This window comes from Suncus etruscus, chromosome 13, assembly GCF_024139225.1.
Source record: "Suncus etruscus isolate mSunEtr1 chromosome 13, mSunEtr1.pri.cur, whole genome shotgun sequence".
Classification (NCBI taxonomy): domain Eukaryota; kingdom Metazoa; phylum Chordata; class Mammalia; order Eulipotyphla; family Soricidae; genus Suncus; species Suncus etruscus.
Window position 1 is genome coordinate 98,681,582 of NC_064860.1, and position 15,995 is coordinate 98,697,576.

The 15,995-nt window shown below is 59.8% G+C and overlaps 1 protein-coding gene across 2 annotated transcripts; it reads right to left on the reverse strand.

Annotated features, from left to right (window-relative positions):
- Positions 1-2,335: 2,335 nt before the first annotated feature.
- On the reverse strand, positions 2,336-15,392 carry UBE2G2 (ubiquitin conjugating enzyme E2 G2). Of its 2 annotated transcripts, XM_049785452.1 has the most exons (6): positions 15,254-15,392; positions 6,787-6,822; positions 6,617-6,662; positions 4,972-5,090; positions 3,482-3,622; positions 2,336-2,594 (listed from the first exon to the last, which is right to left on the reverse strand). In XM_049785452.1, the coding sequence occupies exons 1-6, from the start codon at positions 15,294-15,296 to the stop codon at positions 2,482-2,484; spliced, it is 498 nt and encodes a 165-aa protein (XP_049641409.1). In that variant the 5' UTR covers positions 15,297-15,392; the 3' UTR covers positions 2,336-2,481. The 2 variants fall into 2 exon arrangements, with proteins under 2 accessions (XP_049641409.1, XP_049641410.1); XM_049785453.1 differs by lacking the exon at positions 6,617-6,662 and having other exon boundaries at positions 15,254-15,300.
- Between the last annotated feature and the right edge of the window lie 603 nt (positions 15,393-15,995).

Here is a 15,995-nt window from a genome sequence, read left to right on the forward strand (position 1 = left end):
CCAGTTCGGAACGTAACAGAGACCCACAACGTTGCTCTGGTCCCTCACAAGGTGGCTGGACCGTCTGAAGCAAGAACTACCCACACACAGTCCCGCAGTGGGGAATGCGGGAAGGGCCAGGGCCAGGGGAGGTCGGGCTGCGGTCTCTTCCATGCCACCCACACTAATCTTCTTGGGGATCAAGTGGGGTGAGGTGAGGTGCAGAGAGCACTGGGCGGGAAGAGCACGCCTGATCTGTACTGCCAGTGGGCCCCAGGCAGGGAGTGTGCGATCGGCCCAAGGGGTGAGTCGCAGGCGCTGGACTGAGGCTGGTCACATCTGTCACCTGGGAGGGGAGATGACGACGATGTGCCCCAAACCCAGTCTCCCGGGAAACCAGATCTGACGGAGCAGCTGGTGGGTGCTGGTTTTCGGGTCTGACGCTGGGGCCAGGTAGGCGGGGCCTGCCAGTGCGATTGATTCCCCTGGAGCCTGACTGTCCACACGGAACCCCAAACAGGTGGCTGCCCCTGTCCCCATTGTGCTGGCCCCACTCCACCCTTCCACATTCAGTCCAGTGCTATTGGCAGGTTCCTGGTTGCAGACACCATACCAATGGTTTTGGCTGAGCAGAGGGGCTCAGGCCCAGAGCAACCTCACTCCCCTAAGCACCTCCTCGAGAGGTTCTAGAACCAACGTCCCCAATGCCCCTGGCACACCCCGTCACCCTGCCATCTCAGACTTGCGTAAGGTGCTGTGGGCAGATCACCCAGGGCTGGGAAGTAGGTGCCAGAGCAGAATTGGAGCCCTGAAGCCCTCAATGGGCAGAACCGAGATCCAGCAACAGACCAACCTGTCAAGAAAGCAGGGGGGCCACAGGAAAGCCCAGTATGGCGCTTGACTGAAGAGCATGGGGCCTGACTGAGGGATCACATGGAAGGTTAAGGTCACGTGGATAATTGGGGCCACTTGGTCCTGGCAAGGCTGTAGACAGGGCGGGGCCAAGGAGCCTGAGGGGCCTATGCGTGAGTCCCATAGGGCAGCCTCAGTGTGCCCCGAATTCAGGTATGGGGCCCCTGTGTGGGCTGAGCCCAGCTCCCACTCATGCGGGAACATTGTGAGGCTCTCAGGGTCCCTCCAGTGTGGCTGAGTCAAACCTCTTCACACAAACACTTTGCATGAGCCAGGTCTCGTGTGGTCACTTGGGTGGAACTGAGACAGCCCAGGATTCAGAGGTCCTGCACAAGGGCGCTGTCGCCGGCCTGGGTTTTGCATGCCATTTCTGAACCAAGTCCCTGTCCCACTGTGCCAGAGGCTGCTTGGGGATGGCTCTGGAGACGGACACTGCGAGTAGACCTTGGACAGGCGTTTCCGAGACATGGGGGACCGAGGGCAGCGGGCTCAGGCCCTGGGGCCTTTCTGGGCCGGCCAAGGCCCGAGTCTGCTGCCAAGAACCAGCCCCTGCAGGTCCCCACATAGGGTGCTCCGGAGGGCGTGCTCAGGCCTGCAGGCTGCACACCTGAGCTGTCTGGCCCAGCGAGGACAGAACGGGCTGTGCCAGCACGTGCTAGGGCAATGTGGGCACAGGTGTGGGCAGGGTGGAAGGGCTCAGGGGCACTGGGCGCAGGACCCTCTCCCGTGTGGCTGGGCAATTTCCAAACGGTCTTTTTTCCTTCCAAACCCAGCACCATACGGCCAAGCTGGACGAGCAGGATAGGGTCAGCTGTGCCCACACCTCCCGTGTGAGAAGCACCTCGAGGACACCGAGAAGGACCCAGAGAACACAGGGGGCCACGTGACTGTCTGCCCTGCTGCGGGCAGGCTCAAGTGATAACAGTGTCTCCTTCGTGGGGGAATGGGAACTCATGGGACACGCCCTGGTCCGCTCCATGCTGTCCCCACACAATCAGGGCTGGCTGTCCCCACCACCCCTAACCCGGGCTAGCCAGGCTCACACTCAAGTCAGAAACGGGCTCAGAACCAGAACCTAGGATCCTGGGGGACCCACATGGACGCCCCACTGAGCAATCTCCAGATGGGGCCGAGGTGCTCACAGGCAGGTGCCCACCCATCCCGAGGCCGGTTGGGTTGGCCGATAGGACACAGCTCAGCTGGGTGGGACAGTCACTCCCACGTCCCTGCACAGCCCAGCCTGTTCCATCCCCGCAGGCACTGCGGAGGCAGCAGCCACAGCAACACAACTCAGGCACAGGGTGCATCCGACTCCTTGGGCAGGAGGGCGGGCCAGAATGGCGTGTTCCGGTCACCATCCTCAGCGGACAGACACCCGCTTGCATCCAGACAGTGGAGGTTCCTGTGCCCCAGAGCGGCGCGGGAGGGTTCCCGAGGCTCAGGCTCATGGCTCCGAGTCTTTATTCCCAGCGTGGCATACCACAGCCACAAGGACACAACACGGCCTGGCCCTGGTGGCGGGACACCTGCTCAGAAGGGCGGGCTGGGCTGGGGACAAGCCTTGTCCTACGAGGATGCAGCGGGAGCCCCTCAGAGCCCCAGGGACTTCTGCACCAGCTGCCGGGCCACACGCTGGAACTGCTCCCGGTCGTCCCGCCACATCTTGGACGCGTCCACGTTCGCGCCGCTCTCGTCGTTGGGCTCTGGAATGACGCGAGGTTGGCGCTGATGGCAAGTCAGCGCCGGGGGCCGGGCACCCAGTGTCCCCATTCCGCCTGTCCTAAGCTGCCCACAGGGGACCCAGTGCTCAGGTCAGGACAGGAGAGAGGCAGGGCTAGGGGGCAAGACGGGATGCAGCAGGGGGGGCAGGAGAGCAAAGCCACAATATCCACAACCCCAGCAAGCTCCTCTGCCACCGTCATTGTCACACTGTCCTCAGGGTCCTGCTCTCACCGGGGTCCCACTGTTCTTTATTGCTCCCAGCATATAGGTGCAGACAATGTGCCCAGCCCAGAGCTCAAAGAAACCAAGTATCAGCCTCCAGAGCTACACCAGGAAGGGCACAGGGACCAAGCACACAGGGGAGGACAGAGAAGCAGCTGAGGGCAGAGCACAAGCACCTGTGAGTGGGTGCCAGGACGGAGGACAGTGGTGCCCAGCTGCCTGCAGGGCGGCTCTGCCCCTTCGGATGAGCCCTTGGTACCCAGGATGGCTGTGTTCCGACTCAACCTTTTTTTTTTTTTTTTTTTTTTTTTTTTTTTTGGTTTTTGGGCCACACCCGTTTGATGCTCAGGGGTTACTCCTGGCTATGTGCTCAGAAATCGCCCCTGGCTTGGGGGGACCATATGGGACGCCGGGGGATCGAACCAAGGTCCTTCCTTGGCTAGCGCTTGCAAGGCAGACACCTTACCTCCAGCGCCACCTACCCGGCCCCCCGACTCGACCTTTTCCCAGATTCATGCCTCACTACTCAGCCACCAACTCCTTTCTGCCCAGGGTCAGGCTGCGCCCAGGAGCCTGATGCCAGGGCATCCCCAGCCTGGCTCCCTCCGCCCAGCACGCGCCTCCACAGGGGGAGCATGAAGCCCACCTGCCAGCATACTGACGACGGACAGCAGAATCTTCTCCACGCTCTGCACGGGGCTCCACCGCTCAGCGCTGCTCTCGTAGCCCATGGGGTCATCGCCCGGGGCGTGCAGGATGGAGATGCACACACGGCCATCAGGGTAGACTGAGGGTAGAGATATGGCTCAGGGCGAAGGGCAGAGGGTGGCAGGGGATGTCAGGCAGGGCAGTGGTGCCCCCTCGGCCCACAGCCCGGAGAGGCAGGACCATATGTCCAGGGATGGGACAGGACAGGACAGGGCAGCCCGTCGCTGATCAGTGCGGCTCACGCACAGACCACACCACCAAGGACAGCCACACCACGATGCCAAGGGTGTCAGTGGACGCTCCGAGGGCCATTCAGAACCCCCAAATACACAGAGAAGGGGCAAAGCTCCCGCACCTGAGCCACGTGGCTGTCTGCACTGATCTGACAAGGGTGGGGGGGGGGGTACTAGAACAATGAGGAGAGGCCTTAATGGGCCAGAGAAGAGTAGAGGGGAGGGCACTTGTCTTGTACAAGGCTGATCCGGGTGCCATCCCCAGAACCCCATAGGGTTCCCCAAGCCTGCCAGGAGTAATCCCTGGAAGCAGAGCCAGGAAGAACCCTGAGAATGGCAGAATGAAAACAGCTTCCAGGGCTGGCGCGATAGCATTGTGGGAGGGTATTTGCTTTGCATGCAGCTGATCCTGGCTTGGTCCCAGGCATCCCATAGGGTCCCCAGAGCCTTCCAGGAGCGATTTCTGAGAACCCCTGAGCACCACTGGGTGTGGCCCCAAAGCCTATGTAAATAAATAAAAATATCTTCCAGAGGACCCAAAAATCTCACTTCTTATCTGTCCCCCAAAATCAGGAACATTCCTTGGTAGAGGTCTGTGCACACCTATGTCCAACATCCAGGACAAGGAGCCCCAAACTTCTGGGACAGATGGACAGACAGGGATGGGTTGGGGTGAGCCTGAGTGTGTGAGAGCCTGCCCAGCAACACAGGGACACGAAGCATAAACAGGTAGAAGGATGGACAGGGCCCAAGTGACTGCCACCAAGACGGCAAGAGGAGCCCCACAACCTACAGAGCTCTGGTGCCCCCCAGGCTGTGCCCACCCTCCCGAGCAGCGTCTCCCACTCCACTCGGCCCTCTCCAGAGACACCCTGGGACCCCAACAGCAGGCTCAAGCGTACCCGATGCTGGTGTCACCCACCTTTAGACGGCAGGGGGGTTTCCACTGACTATAGGACGCTCGCCTGCCTACCTTGTGGGGCTCCCAAAAGCCCAGGTGAACCCCGACATGCCTGACCTGGGAATCACCATGAGGACTCAGCACGCGAACTCAATGGCACATGCCCTACCCCCTACCTCATAGCTGCACAGGGATGGGGCACGTGCTGGTGGAGAAGCCCCCAAATCTCCACCCCCTCAGCCCTTACTCCTCAGTGCACACGGCGCCCCCTGCCCTGCCCGCAGCTGCACTCACTGTTGGGGTGGAACATCTCACAGGTGAAGCGCATCTTCGGGGGACTCAGTGGGTAGTCGAGCGGGAAGCTGAGGGTGGCAGGGAACACTCCGAACTCAAAGCAGGTATCCTCAGGACCCCTGGGGGAGAGAGTGGAGGAAGCATGCATGAGGTGGCCTGAAGCCCCTGCAGCCAGGACAGTCAGAGGGAGACCCCAGCGCTGTCCTGGGACACAAGTTCTCCAGGGCCAGAGTTTAGCTGAAGTGGGGACACACAGCCTCCAGGCAAGACCCAAGGGTGCCACCCTGTGTCAGGGACTCCACACACACCAGGCGTGGCCACAACCATACCCCTGTGCCTCGGTGCCTCCACAGATACGACAGTGGCAAGGTGGGCACAAACGGGGGCTATGGGTCTCCATGTGGGCACCGGTGAGGCAGAGCCCAGGACATGGCCCCTCACGCAGAATCTCTACAGCGCCCACCGCAGCTGCAGGAGTGGGGGTACAGACACTTCTGGGCAGTTTCAGAGGGCAGAGGTGCCCGAGGGCACAGCACCAGGCAAACACCTGGCAGCACACGAGCTTCCTCAGCAGGTTCTCGTTTGGCTCTGGATGTTCCCCCCCAGTTCTTGGCCCTCGGGCGTAGGCAGGCAGGCTGGGAGACCCCCAGCAGTGCCGGAACAGGGGCGCGGCAGCCTGTGAGGACAGTTAATTCCCTCCTCGCCACCACTGGTCGGCCTGTGAACGGCCGCGTGCTCGTGAAAGGGCCTGGAACGGACCCAAAACCCACAGAGGCAGCGGCCGGGGGCCCGGGGAATTCCGCGAAGAGCAAAAGCCCTCTTCAAACAGGCGCCCCACAAACAGGGCCCCAGCTGTTTGCCGAGAATCGTGCCTCACTCCCACCTGGCCCTCAACAGCCAGGCAAACGAGGGCTCAGGCGTCCCGGGTGAGCGGGCCACCCCAGAGTGGGGCACCCCCCGCCCCTGCCACACGCCAGAGCGAAGCACAGGAGCCATGACAGAGTGGACTCCAATTCTCTAGTGCAAAGAGCACCCAGATTCCGAGGGCACACGAGCCACGTAGAAAGGATGAGGAGAGAGGGTTGCAGACCTCCCCGCGCCCTGAGCCCAAGGCACTACCAGTCCCGCAGAGCTGGGTGCCTTGTCCCGATCCTGCCCACAGAAGGAATGCCGCCCAAACCACCGCTGGGCCAGCCCTCAGCAGGTTCTCGTTTGGCTCTGGATGTTCCCCCCCACAGTTCTCGGCCCTCGGGCGTAGGCAGGCAGGCAGGGAGACCCCCAGCAGTGCCTAAAGATCAATCAACCAACCAATAAAGTTTAAAGAGCGTGTGAGTGTGCAAGTGGCTGTACGCAAGTGTGTGTAAGTCATCATGAGCACTTGAGCACACGTGTGCATGTGTGTATGACACTAAAGGAATGGCAGCAGAGACGAAGGGTAGCTCAGTGGCTCCCAGTCTGGAAAAACATGTGACTGGGCCTCGTTCATCTGCAGTGGGTCTGGGCCGCCCCCATGTGTTCAGGGACCACCCTGGCGCCAGGGACTGGACCTGTGCCCCCAGCCATGGGCCAGGACCTGGAACACGCTGAGGGCCTCGCCTGGCCCACCCGCTGGGCAGAGACATAGCCCAGTCCCACCCTCACTCACATGATCAGCGCCTCCCACTCGAAGAAGTTCTCTTCGTTCATGGGGCCTGCAAGGGAGAAGGGCACATTGGAACCAACGGCGGGGGCGGGGAGCGGCTGGGGCTGACGCCATCAGAGAGGGGAGGGGGAGAGGGGAGGGGGAGAGGGGAGGAGAGGGAGGGGCTGGCCTACCTGCCACGATTCCTTCCGGGGGATTCAGCGTCAACTCTGCAAACAAAACCAGACGCAATGGTAAGCAACAGCCCACAGCAAGGGGACCAGGTATATGGCCAGAGGCTTCGGTGCAGACCACAGACACACACAGTCACAAACACAACCACACACAGACTTACACGCACGCACTTGACTAGTAACCATCTTCCACAAAATCACGGGGTATAAGGCAGCTATGCGCAGGCCAATGCCGCCCACGGGAAGGCACAGCTGGGTACCAGGTGGCACTGCCCAGCCCACAGGAACAGGCTTGGCTTCACCCCAGAGGCACCCGGTGAGTAGCCAGAGGAGTGCAGATGGTGGGTGGAAGGTCTACCCACTGCCTGGGTCTGTTCTGAGAAAGCTCTGGAAACTGCAGAACCATCAGCCCCATGAATGCTGTGTGTCCCAAAGGCAGGCCAGAGTGGCAGGCGAAGGGCAGTGGCTGCACCGACCACACCTCAGACGCTTCTCTTGGCCTGGTCCACTTTCTGGGGACAGATTGGGCAGAGGCCAGAGTCCCGGCACACGCCTCGACTGCCAAGGTCTGCTCATCGCCGTCTGATCTCTCCTCCTCCACCTCTCCAGTCCTCCTGGACTCACAGAGGGCAGGGGAGGGAGTCAGGATTTAGGGAGGAAGGGGTCAGGAGGTGGCCATGCCTGACCCTCTGGGCTTGGCCACGACCTGACAGAGGGGAGCAGAGGGGGCCAGGGGCCGGTGGCCCCCCAAGTTCAGCAGGGGGCCCAGGCCATGGAGCCAGGGCCAGGCTAGAGCCTAACCTCTGGCCTCAAACACCCCAAACTCTATCCTGACATAGCCAAAACCAGAGTGTTTGGGCAAGATTCAGCAGCGGCTCTGAGAAGTCCTGGGGGACGTGGAAGGGGGGACACGGGCTGGAGCGAGGGCACAGCAGGGAGGGTGCTGGTCCTGCATACCCAAAACCCCATATAGTCCCTCACTGGGAGTGAGCCCTGAGTGCGAGTGCAGATGGGAGTAAGGCCTGAGCCCCAGCCGGTGTGGCCCCAAAACAAAAGAAACAAGAGTAAGGGAGGGCGGGGAATTGGGGACAGCTGGCAGGGCAGAAAGGAGCTGCCACCCCTGCCCTGCCGTGGGCCACAGGAGCCATGAGCTACGGCTCAGCTCTGAGTGCCTGGCAAAGAGCCCCATGGCTCAGAAAGGGGCCAGGACAGGACCCACCTTGGGGTGCAGCCACGCAGTCAGGGCAGGGCGGACAGTGGACACAGGAGTGGGAGAAAAATCCAGAGTGTGTGAGATCCTCACCACAGTACATACAATGTGCTACATACAGGCTACATCCCATGCCCCCCGTGGGGAGCGATCCTTGAGCAGAGCCAGGAGTCAGTCCTGAGCACCGCCAGGTGTGGCCCCCCAAAAAAACAGAGCAAGTCCACAGGGAAACTTCCTGAAGCTCCCTGGGAATGGCCGGGAAACCATGCAGGCAAACTGCAGCTGGAGCCTGAGCACAGGAGCCTGGGCCTACAGGGCTGAGCAGCAGCAACACCCCGGGCTTTGCACTCAACCGGCCCAGATGGCCATGGATCTTCAGAGGCCCCCCCAGCTAGGGGGCACAGTTGGGGAGATCTGAAAACACAGAAAGCCACCCACGTGCTTAGCAAGTCTACAGCCAAGGAAGAGGCCAGGCGGGAAGGCTCAGGGCTGGATGCCCATCTTCGCCCGTTCAGGAGGTTCCACAACACAGCACGGGCAGCATCAAGCCGGCCCAGGGCCATGGTGAGCGCTGTGCAGCAGGACAGTCTGACCAGAGGCAGGCCCAGGTCCCGCCTGCATCACACGAGTCTGAAGGTTTGATGCTCCTGCGGCTCTAAGACGGACAAACTGTCCTCAGCCCACAGCCAGTGCAGGCTCCAACCCTGGGTCCACAGCACCAAGAGCACCATGTTCTGAAGCAGACACGGTAGTGAGGTCTATGCACACCTCAGAGAGGACCAGCTGCTCCCCCGTCTTGGTAGATGCAAAGCACTAGAGCTCAGACAACCCAATGAGACACAGGTCTGTGCCACAGGGCGGGGTTAGTCTAAGTCAGTGCTTCTCAAATAGTGGGGCGCGAGGCTCTGTAAAGGGGGGGGCGCGTTTGACCTCGGCAAATAGTCATAACAAGCTAAGACCCGTGATTATGTCTCTGTATGTCTCGGGAGCTGAGAGTTGCTGTATCCTGCTTCAAACGCCACTTCACTATGCATTGCAAAACATGCTCATTGTAGCCATTAATTCAGACATCACCTCTGATTAAAAAATCAGCTCGGAGGTAAGGCGTTTGCCTTTCATGCAGGAGGACATCTGTTCGAATCCCGGCGCCCCATATGGTCCCCTGTGCCTGCCAGGAGCAATTTCTGAGCCTGGAGCCAGAAATAACCCCTGAGCACTGCCGGGTGTGACCCAAAAATCAAAAAAAAAAAAAAAAATCAGCTCGGGCCCGGAGAGATAGCGCAGCGGTGTTTGCCTTGCAAGCAGCAGCCCATCCAGGACCAAAGGTGGTTGGTTCAAATCCCGGTGTCCCATAGGGTCCCCCGTGCCTGCCAGGAGCTATTTCTGAGCAGACAGCCAGGATAAAGCCCTGAGCACCGCCGGGTGTGGCCCAAAAAAACAAACAAACCAAAAAATCAGCTCACGGGGCCAGTGAGGTGGCACAAGAGGTAAGGTGTCTGCCTTGCGTTAGCCAAGGAACGGACTGCAGTTCGATTTCCCGGTGTCCCATGTGGTCCCCCCAAGCCAGGGGCAATTTCTGAGCCTGAGCGCTTACCCAGGAGTAACCGGAACATCAAGTGGGTGTGGCCTCCACCAAAAAAAAAAATCAGCTCACAGGGGCCAAAGAGATAACATGGAGGTAAGGCATTTGCCTTGCATGCAAAAGGAAGGCATCCCATTTGGTCTCCCGAGCCTGCCAGGAGCGATTTCTGAGCATAGAGCCAGAAGTAACCCCTGAGCGCTGCTGGGTATGACCCCAAAACCAAAAACCAAAAAAAGAAAAAGAAAAAAGAAATCAACTCAAATGATTTTATATATTTTTGGTTTGCGGGTTAAAGTTTTTTGTTTGTTTGATTGGTTGGTTGGTTTTTCGGGCCACACCCGTTTGATGCTCAGGGGTTACTTCTGGCTAAGCGCTCAGAAACTGCCCCTGGCTTGGGGGGACCATATGGGATACGGGGGATCGAACCACGGTCCTTCCTTGGCTAGCGCTTGCAAGGCAGACACCTTACCTCTAGCACCACCTCGTCGTCCCCAGTTTTTTTTTTTTAATAAAGATACTATTTCAGGGGTCTCAAACTCACGGCCCATGGGCCACACATTTTGTGGCCCGCGGCCGGCCTTGAAGTATTGCAGTATTCACAATTATTCGCTTACCGAATAATTGCAATAAAAATCGTATTAGCAAAAAAAAAAAATTGCATTAAACATTCGCATACTCCGAGCAGTTCCGTTCGGGGTATGCAAATGTTTAATACAATTTTTTTCTTACTAATGCAATTTTTTTCCTTTTTTTTTTTGGTTTTCGGGCCACACCCGGTGATGCTCAGGTTTATTTCTGGCTGTCTGCTTAGAAATAGCTCCTGGCAGGAATGGGGGACCATATGAGACACCGGGATTCGAACCAACCACCTTAGGTTCTGGATCGGCTGCTTGCAAGGCAAACACCACTGTGCTATCTCTCCAGGCCCCCTAATGCAATTTTTTATTGCGAATATTTGGTAAGTGAATAATCGCGAATACTTTGCGCCTAGCGCAGACATCATTTCTGCTGCTCCTGCCCGCTGTCCCTTTTTTTTTTTTTTTTTTTTTGTGAAATCCCTTATTCGACCCTGCCTCACCCCAACTTTGCCTACTGCGGCCCCCAGGTAAATTGAGTTTGAGACCCCTGTACTATTTACAGTCGCACGGGGGGGGGGGGTGCACAAAAAATGTTTTCTTCTTCCTAGGGGGGCGTGAGAGATAATAATTGAGAAGCACTGGTCCAAGTGGTCAGGAATGAGTTGTGAGGGCCAAAGTGAAAGCACAGAACGGAGAGTGCTGGTCTTGCACACACAGCCAACCCACATTCAGCCCCCGGCATCCTATACAGTCCCCCAAGCACTGACAGGAATGATCCTTGAATGTGGAGCCAGGAGCAACATGAACAATGCCAGGTGTAGCCAAAAAGAAAAGTAAGATAATTTAGAAGAAGGCACACTTCAAGAAATGCCAAGTGAAGTTTTGAAGACAGCAGAGAGATAGCACAGTGGTCGAGTATTTGCCTTGCACACTGCTGACTTGGGACAGACCCGGATTCAATCCCTGGCACCCTATATGGTCCCCCGAGCCTGCCAGGAGTGATTTCTGAGTGCAGAGCCAGGAATAATCTCTGAGTGCCACTCAGAGATTTGGCCCAAAAACAAAAAAAGGAAAGAACATTTTTATCTGGGATAAAAACAAATCCAGCCCAGCAAAATACAGGACAGTCTGTGTGACAAAGCACAAAAGCCAGACCACTTCTGCCTCTGTGGAAAGAGATATGAGGACCAGAGCAGATATGCGGGTTAGGCTGTTCGCTTTGCAAATAGCCAATCAGGGTTTGATCCTGGGCAATTACGTAAGGCCCCTCCTGTCCCCCAAACACTGCCAAAAGTGACTCCTGGATGCTGAGCCAGGAGTAAGCACTGAGCAATGCTGGCCCTGGCGAAGGAAGGGAGGGAGGGAGGAACAGAGGGAGGGAGGGAGGGAGGGAGGGAGGGAGGGAGGGAGGGAGGGAGGGAGGGAAGGAGGAAGGAAGGGAGGGAGGAAGGGAGGGAAGGAGGGAGGGAGGGAGGGAGGGAGGGAGGGAGGGAGGGAGGGAGGGAGGGAGGGAGGGAGGGAGGGAGGGACCCGGAGAGATAGCACAGTGCGTTTGCCTTGCAAGCAGCCAATCCAGGACCTAAGGTGGTTGGTTCGAATCCTGGTGTACCATATGGTCTCCCATGCCTGCCAGGAGCTGTTTCTGAGCAGACAGCCAGGAGTAACTCCTGAGCACCGCCAGGTGTGGCCCAAAAAACCAAAAAAAAAAAAAAAAAAAAAAAAAAAAAAAAAAAAGGAAGGGAGGAAGGGAGGAAGGGAGGAAGGAAGGAAGGAAGGAAGGAAGGAAGGAAGGAAGGAAGGAAGGAAGGAAGGAAGGAAGGAAGGAAGGAAGAACAGTCTGTGCAACAGATGCTCCTGGTCTCCCAAAGCCTGGAGTGCCAGTGCCAGTGTCACAGTGGGTCATCAGACTGGCCTGCCGCTGGCCTTGGCTTCTCAGTACATCTGGCCTGGCAAGACTAGGGGGAGGGGCGGGGGGCGGGTCACCGGGATGTAAGTGGAACGCTTTGGTGGGCAACGTGGCTTCTTCCCCTTCTACTGGCTGCAGGACTTGCCAGAACTCCTGCTGGAAACACAGGTTTGGGCCCTGAAAGGAGCCACGGATGAGGCTTGTCCACCCTCCATGGTACGAACGATTCCACGTCACCAGAGGCGATGCGCTAGGTGTTAACTAATGGGAGAAGATGGCGGCGAGAGACGGACTCTAGACAGGGTGGAGGAAACGTGGAAGGAAGCTCCCAGGCTACAGGGACGCAGCATCTGAGGAAAATCCAGGAGCAGGTTCAAAGAGGTGGAACTGGCCCAGTGCCTCTTGGCAGAAGCAAGATCAAGTAGCCCAGAAGCAAACGAGTTTCCTCGGAGCTGGGTGCTAGCTGCCGAAGACTGACGCCAGCTGGACTGTTCGTTTGGCTTCCAGTCACCAACAAGGTCCAGGGCTACTCCTGGCAGGCTCAGGGGACCCGATGAGAGTCAGAACAAACCTGTGTTGGCTGCATGCAAGGAAAACAGTCTCTGCTGTGTTCTCTCAAGCTCCTCAAACCCAATTTTTTTCTTTTAATTGTTGGGCCATACCCAGCAGTGCTCAGGAGTTACTCCTGGCTCTGCGCTCAGACATCGCTCCTGGCAGGCTGGGGGACCATAGGGGATGCCGGGAACTGAACCTGCATGGGCCGCGTGCAAGGCAAAGGCCCTAATCTCTCCAGCCCCCCATCCTCCCAAAATTTTAATTTAAAACATAAACAACTCATTATATTTTTTTACTTGCGGTGGGGCATTTGGGACCCCACCTCTTGGCATGCTTGGGGACCATATGGGGCATCAGGGATCAAACCCAGGTCGGCCACGTGCAAGGCAAGCACCTTATTGCTATGCTCTTACTGCCCAGCCTGTAAGGCCTGTTGGAACGCCCAGAAAGCGGCACTGCACAAGCTGGCTCCAGCGGACTCTTCTACTCTTCTGGCTGCGTGGACAGTGTCGGCAGCCATGCCCTTCGCAGCCTTGCCCGGAGCTTCTCATCCGCTGGGGCGGGCCCAGCTCAGCTCAGCCCAGCCCAGCTGCCACACTGCCTCAGTGCCAGTGTGCATGCCACTCTACCTCGGCTGCCCAGAGGCACATGATGCCTCGTGAGCGTCTGAGGGCAGCTTGTGCTTCTCCTGGTGATGTGGGGGGCAGGAAGGAGGTACATGGACAAAGCCCAGGGTGTCTTGTAAGGAGTGCCGTGGCCTTTTCCGCTTCCCACTGGGCCGGTTCGCTGCTTCTTCTCCCACTCTTTGCTCCCCCAGTCCCAGGCAGGTGTGGAGTGGACAGGTGGGATGGGACTTCAGAGACGGAGACGGTGCCTGCACGCTGCCATGTCTAGCCCTTTCCTAGCTTCCAGGTTCCCTGTTGTCTTGCCTTTCCAGATTCAGGAAGGAGCCACCCATGGAACTGGAGCAGTAGCACATTGGAGCGGGCATTGGCCTTCCACGCGGTAGACTGGGTTGGATCCCCGGCTTCCCATCTGGTCCCCCAAGCCCACCAGGAGCGATTTTTGGGTGCAGAGCCAGGAGTGACCCCTGAGCGCTGCTGGGTGTGGTGTGCCCCCCCCCCCAAAAAAAAGGGAACCATCCCAAGACTTAGGCTGTGTGAGAGGTGAGGCTCTGGGAGAAAAGGGAGGAAGCACATGCCCGCCCAGCACCTGGAGGGTAGAAGTGCCAGCTCCAGGTTCAGCTCCCAGGTGCACCCGGCCTGGGATCAACTTGGCCTTATTTGGGAAGGGGGTGCACGGGGGAACTAGAGGGAAGCCACACCTCAGCCGAGGCTGCCACCGGGGAAGAATGGAGCTGGCCAGGAGGGCAAGGTGCCTGGAGCTGCCTACCCCTGAGCGAGGGGCTGAGGCTGAGTGCCACACCCCACGCCCAGGGCACCGGGGCCTGCAGCAGCCGCAGGAAACCACAGAGAGGAGCCTTTCCAGCTGGCCTGCACCTGCGGGGCACCCAGCTCTGCCCCAGTGGGACGCACCTGCGCCCCTTGTCACCAGGCTCTGGGTGCGGGCGACACACACGGTGGGTGACGGTGACAAGACAAGCTGCCTGCGCTTCTAAGCAGGTCCTGGGCCTGACTCAGAAAGGCAAAGGGAGCTGAGCTGGGCCGCAGCCCCTTGTGGTTCCAGAACTGCCCCTTGTGGCGCCTGACTGATTCTTTCTGCGCAGGGAGAGGACAAACACAACCCTTGGAGCAGAGGGACAAGGACCCTTTACCCCCACCTAGCGGTCACCCTGCCACTGACACGCAGGTGCTCACCGTCAGCTGCTGGCCCGCCACTCGGACACCCACCATCCTTCCCACCACAGCTGGAGTGCACAAGTCAGGCGGCAGGGGCTGCCAGCCTCGGCCCCTCCCTCTACGCGGAGCCCAGAGCTGGAAGGTAGAGGGCACATCCCAGCGGGGGGCACAGGGCAGGGACTGCCAGGGACGCGGGAGATGCCAGCTTAGGGGCCACGCAGAAGTCCGGAGATGGAGAGAGGCCGGTGGCAGATGGCAGTGCCCCAGGACGCCTGCCACCGCAGTCCAGCTGTGGGTGCTTCTGCCCGACGGGGACCTTCCTGGTGTCACTGCTGGGAGTGCAGGGGGCCAGGGGCTGGAACCTGGGCCTCCCTCACAGGAAGCTGACCCCTCTGGCTTCCTACCAAGCCCCATCCCAACAACGCACAGCTGCAGCACGGCTGCCTGTTCTGTTTGTATGTATGTGTTTGTATGTATGTATGTACGTATGTGCGCCGTGAGCTGTAGTGTGACCCGTGTGTACAGATACGTGCCTGAGGGCTACTCTGTGACATGTATGTGCACCTGACCTAGTGTGGCCGCATGTACGTGCGCACCTGTGAGCTGCCCACACACGCCCCACCGGCGTGGCCGCACCCAGTTCTGGAGGCATCGTCGCACGGGTGTCAGCGTGTGCGCGGGAGTGCTGGCACACATTCAGCGGGTGCCTGTCGTGTGGGCTTGCGCGTGTCCATGTCCGGCCGTGTCGCGGGGGGCGGCGGGCCCCGCAGGCCCGGGGCGGGGCGGGGCGGGCTCGCGCGGGCGGCGGAGCCCCAGGCCCGCCTCATACACACTCACGTTTGTACTCGGCCATGAGCCTCTTGAGCGCCGTGCCCGCCATGCTCGGGCCGCGGCGGCGCCTCCTCCTCCTCCTCCTCCTCCTCCTCGGGGGTCGGTCGCGGCCGCCGACGCCGCGCGGCTTCCGGGACGCCGGGCCTTCCGGTGGGCGGGGCCTGCGGCTGCGCGTGCGCGGGGCCCGGCGTGCGGGGGCGGGGCGGGGCGAGGGGAGGGGCACCGACTCGGGAGCTCCCGCCCGGCCCGGCCCGGCCCCTGAGCACGGCGCCGAGTGCAGCCTGGGCGAGGGCGAGGGCCAGGCCCCGCTGCCTGCCGCGTGGGGCCCAGGGCTGGGTCTGCCCTGCCCTGTCCCTGGCGGCCCGTCCCCCATCCACCCAAATACCTGCGGGGGGGGGGGGGAGAGGGAGCGGAACGGGACGGGACCGGAACGGGACGGGACGGGACGCGTGGTAGGACGGCTCATCCAACTTTGCCAGAACCTCCCTCATCTGCCGGGGGCACAGCCCGCCGCGCAGCCACCGAGCCAGCCGGACACAGAATACCAAACTAGATTTACTGTTTCCAGTGGGGGGAACAGGCTGCCGCGCCCCACACCCCGTGCCCCCTCAAGCAGGCTGCGCCGAGATCCTGGAAGGTGGGGAAAGGGCGGAGGGCAGCACAGGCAGGTGGCTGCAGGCGGGGAGGACGGGTCTGGGGCGCAGGCAGGGGGGCCGGGCTCCCCGTCACGGTGGCTCTAGGGCCGGCC